The sequence below is a fragment of the Plasmodium inui genome (genome assembly GCF_000524495.1).
Source record: "Plasmodium inui San Antonio 1 unplaced genomic scaffold supercont1.216, whole genome shotgun sequence".
Classification (NCBI taxonomy): domain Eukaryota; phylum Apicomplexa; class Aconoidasida; order Haemosporida; family Plasmodiidae; genus Plasmodium; species Plasmodium inui.
Genome location: NW_008482050.1, coordinates 1 through 4402, shown reverse-complemented (window position 1 = coordinate 4402; position 4402 = coordinate 1). Strand labels below are relative to the sequence as shown.

The following is a 4402-nucleotide window of genomic DNA, read 5'->3' as shown; positions in this document are numbered from 1 at the left end:
ATACATTACCGGATAAGGCGTAAGACATTTTATACTTTATCAGAGTTGAACAATGGTATTATCTGTCTATTATGAATTAATACTTTTTTTTCTTCTTAGTATAAATCTATTTTATAATTATCTTTATGCATAGAATGATTTATTCGTGCAGTACACTCTTGTTCTGGTATTATTTGACATATGAAAGGGAATTTATAAACAGAAAAGAACGCACTTAATATGAAATTCTTTAATGCACATCATGCGCTGAGGGTGTACATTCTGTGCACTTTATTTGGGTGTAATGGTTTTATAAAAGGATATGTAAATAATTCTTATGAATGATGATAATGGACTGATTTCTGTATGCTATGTACTGCAGACTTAATTATTTCTTTTTCTTTCTCGTAAATATGGTTATTTCACCAGAAAGGAAATTAATTACGGGGCGCACATCTGTGAGCTGAATAATTAGTAATTATTATCATAAAAATTTAAATGAATTATATATTTTATTTATTCGCGTGTGTAGATGCACCCAATATCAGTGCGTACTGTGGCAGTGCGCTGCCTTATGTGAATAATATGAATAAATAATATAAATCCAGTGTAATTCTAGCTATGTAGGAAGAGGAACAATTATGTTTCACCTGGAAAAATAGTAGTTGAAAACCATCTCATAGTAATGTTTTCATATAAATGGAATGAATTGCAAGGAAAAATTTCTTTAAATCAATTTTTACTAAAAATTATTCGTTGCTTTAACATTTTATTCTGCGCGTAGTGCATTTTTTTTTTTGATGCAGTGGGCAATAAATTAAAAATTGTGTTTTTAAATAAATGTAAGTTTTTTTTTTCTTCCACTGGAATTCTATATTTTGTTAAATATAGTGCGCTTAAATTTTGGAATAATAGCGTATTAGTAATTAATTATTTATTCTCAATCCTTTGCGCATTATTTGCATCGTGTGCGCGAGATAGTATATTTTCGCACAGTATTTATTTACGCACCTCCTACATCCATATTGTATGATGTGATTCACCCAACAATATATAAAATAGACAAAGCTGAATATGTTCCCTGATGTGTTTTTTATTAAAAGTATTTAGACGCTGATATGATGTGTTGTAATGCATGTCATTATATTAGTGAGTTCCTCGTAGCAGATGAGATTTAAGAATAGCTTAAGCGATGTAGCATTAGTTATGATTATATTACGGCTGCGTGAATGTATTATTAGGTGTTAAAATATTGCAACAAAGAAGTAATATTATGTATATGGATGAACCAAATCTTGTATGCATCACCTTTGGTAAAATTCGTGTTTTATTTATAAGTTGTGTATTAGATAGGCCCCTTTATATGCACGTTTTTATTTTATATTATATAGTACATAAATGGACGTATGATTAAGGGTTATAAAACAGAAATACTGTGCCTACCTCTCATCATATATGAACTGAGACAGAGAAAAACTGAATAACACAAACGACTAAGAATATCCTCGAACGGATTCATGAAAAATCTAATATATTGCTACACATTATTTAAATTTTGAATTATTTGTTTTATTGTAACTGCCTTTAGAAATACTTTCTTTTTATGTTTTCCGTTGTAACGGTCCTAAGTATATATTGTCACATGTGTGGTGCACTACCATCAGCATTGACCACGTAATGGACGACGTAACTATTTAGGAAACATATCGATTTTTATAATTATATGCATCCATACCGTTGCATATGTGTATGGAAAGAATTTTTCATGTAATATTTATTATTATCATGGCACTTTTTCCTTATGGTAATTAAGGTTTCTTCGATGCTTTTTCATTACGTAATTTATATTTTAAGAGTCTCTTTTGGATAGGGGAGTAATGAAAGATTGCAATTTTATAATGCCTTCCCAAGATCCTCACCTTTATTTAATACCTATAGAATTTGTGGAAATCTATGAAAGGACACTAGGAATAACAGATATGCATGTATGTATAACGGCGTTTTCTATTTTGCATATCGTTAATTATAGTAAATTAGGGAGGAAAATACAGAATTCTTCCTTTGGAAGCTCTAAGGGAATTCACATTATCGCTGTGAACTGAGGGTGCATGAATTTCTAGAGACATAAGAAACGTGGTAGCGCAAGGAATACACGTAATTATCATACCTCTATACATTGCTATCATCTATCGATAACAGCCTATGTGTTTTTGAGCTTTTTACACCTTAGCATGGAAGATATATATACTCAAGCATATACATATATGTATATTTCCTCCCTTTTATTTGTGGGATTAGTTCATGAGTCATAAAGATAGGAAGTGTTAACCTGGTAAATTATAATGTCCCTCTTGCGTCCTACAGAAAGGGACTCCCCAAAAACGGAACGGGAGGGGAGACTCCTAGTACCGATGGTACACAATTTTACGCAAAGACAGAACATAGTTACTAGTATATGCAGATTCAGATGAGAGCATTGTTCTTTTGCCATAAAGATGTGCCCCCCAAAATTACAACATTGTTCATGACGTCTTTTATCTATGCATATATAGAGGGAGTAAGATATTGTTGAATTTGAACTGGTATAATATGACTTCTAATTTCATATTGAACTTTAATTGTATGTTGCATAGGATTAGAAGGGCTGCATTAGCGTATAAATGTGTTTATGCCTTCTTGCCGAAACCCCTATGAGTGCAATGGAATAAAGATATGCTGATGCAATGAGTACAAACTGAAATGGTGGGGCGCCGTGTTTATATGGCTTCTTTTATAGTTACGTTATTCCTGTGAATGCGTTCTCAGGCCCCATCCTCTTTGTTAGTGTGTTCTTTGATGTTCCGATATCTTCACCCGTATCCCCCCCCATGTTGCATTATTCCTATGTATTCTTTCTCATGTTTCTGCAATCTTATGAGAGTATTTTCCCATGGCTCCTCTTCTCTATATAGGCATCCTGATATGCCCTAATGTTGCGAGCGTGGTTCCATGTTGGGTAATTTCGGGAACGTCGTCTTATGTTGGGTAACTTCGCGAACGTCGTTTCATGTTGGATAATTTCGGAAACGTGGTCTAATGTGACCTAATCTTCGCGAACATGCTTTAATGTAACCTAATCTTCGCGAACGCTGTTTTCATGTGACCTAATTTTCGCGAACGCCCTTCCATGTGGTGTAATTTTCCCCGGTTGCGTCATCATGTGGCTTAACCTTGCCAATGTCCTTCCACGTGGATAAAATCTTGGCAGGGTCCTCTCATGTGTTATATCTGTCGCACGCGTGTGGTTCCGTTCGGCTTTATTATGTATATTCCTCTATTCAATTTTTTCATGAGGATACACCTTTCTGCTGCATTCCTTTGAGGAAATTTTTCTGCAGAGTTTGTTTATGATGACATCTCTCGCAGCATTCTTATGAAGATGCCTTTATTTGTTGCATCTTCATCACGATTTCTTCTGCTGTCTTGTTTCATGATGATGCCTTTTCTTCCTGTCTTCTTATGATGCTGCCCCTCCTGGTTATTGCGCTTTTCTTGTGTTACGTCACTGTGATCCTTCTTCTCTGTGTGGCATCTTTTTAAGAATGCTTATATTTTTCATGTCATTATGAGTATGTTCCTCCGGATGACATCCTCGTGTGTTTACATCCTTCCTGTCGCGTTAATATGAAGTTGTTTGTGTGTAGGGCCTTTTTCTCAAGATAATATTTCCTGTTCCATTTTTACGAAGTTTTCCTTTCTTAGGTTGTGCCATTGTGAGTTATCTTCCCTGTCGGGCATTTTTTTTCTCTAAGATTCATCTTACCGTGTTGTACTTTTAATATATTCTTTCGCTCCTCATCCTTATAGAGATGGTTTCCTCTGTCGTGTCACTATGAACATTCTTGTTCCTGTTTGATTTCTTTCCTCACGATATTTCTCTTTTCGGGTGCCGTGATGAGTTTGCCCGTGCCACGCCATTGTGAGAATCTTTTTTGGTGTGGCATCTTTTTTACGAAGATTCTCCCTCCCACGTTAGATCGAGCATATTTTTCTGTTTGACTCTTCTATAAAGATGGTTTTTTTATTTATGATGTTACCGCGAAGGAATTTTTCTGCGGGGAATTTTTTTTAGGAAGATAGATGTCTTCCGCGCCATTCGGATGTTGCTTCTCTGCTGCTGTATTTTGAATAAATTGTCTTGTGCCATCTTCTTTATATCGATGCTCCTTACGGCCGCGGGTTCGTCAAGATGTTTTCCTGTGTGTGAGTTTTTTATCATGATCTAGCCTTTTTTGTAGCCTTCTGAAAATGTCCTCCCGTGTGTAATTCCCCTTATAAAGATACCCCTCTTTCGCGGGACGGTTAAGATTCTGTTCCGTTCTTTATTTTTTTTATGAAGATTCTTTCTCCTCCTGGTATGTCCTCGACGTTTTCTTCTTCTGTC

The 4402-nt window shown here is 35.2% G+C and overlaps 1 protein-coding gene across 1 annotated transcript; it reads right to left on the bottom strand.

Annotated features, from left to right (window-relative positions):
• Nucleotides 1–3363: 3363 nt before the first annotated feature.
• On the bottom strand, nt 3364–4237 carry C922_05829 (hypothetical protein; the record flags this gene model as incomplete). Its single annotated transcript, XM_008821400.1, has 3 exons — nt 3364–3539; nt 3782–3837; nt 4056–4237. The coding sequence occupies 3 exons, from the start codon at nt 4235–4237 to the stop codon at nt 3364–3366; spliced, it is 414 nt and encodes a 137-aa protein (XP_008819622.1).
• Nucleotides 4238–4402: the final 165 nt, after the last annotated feature.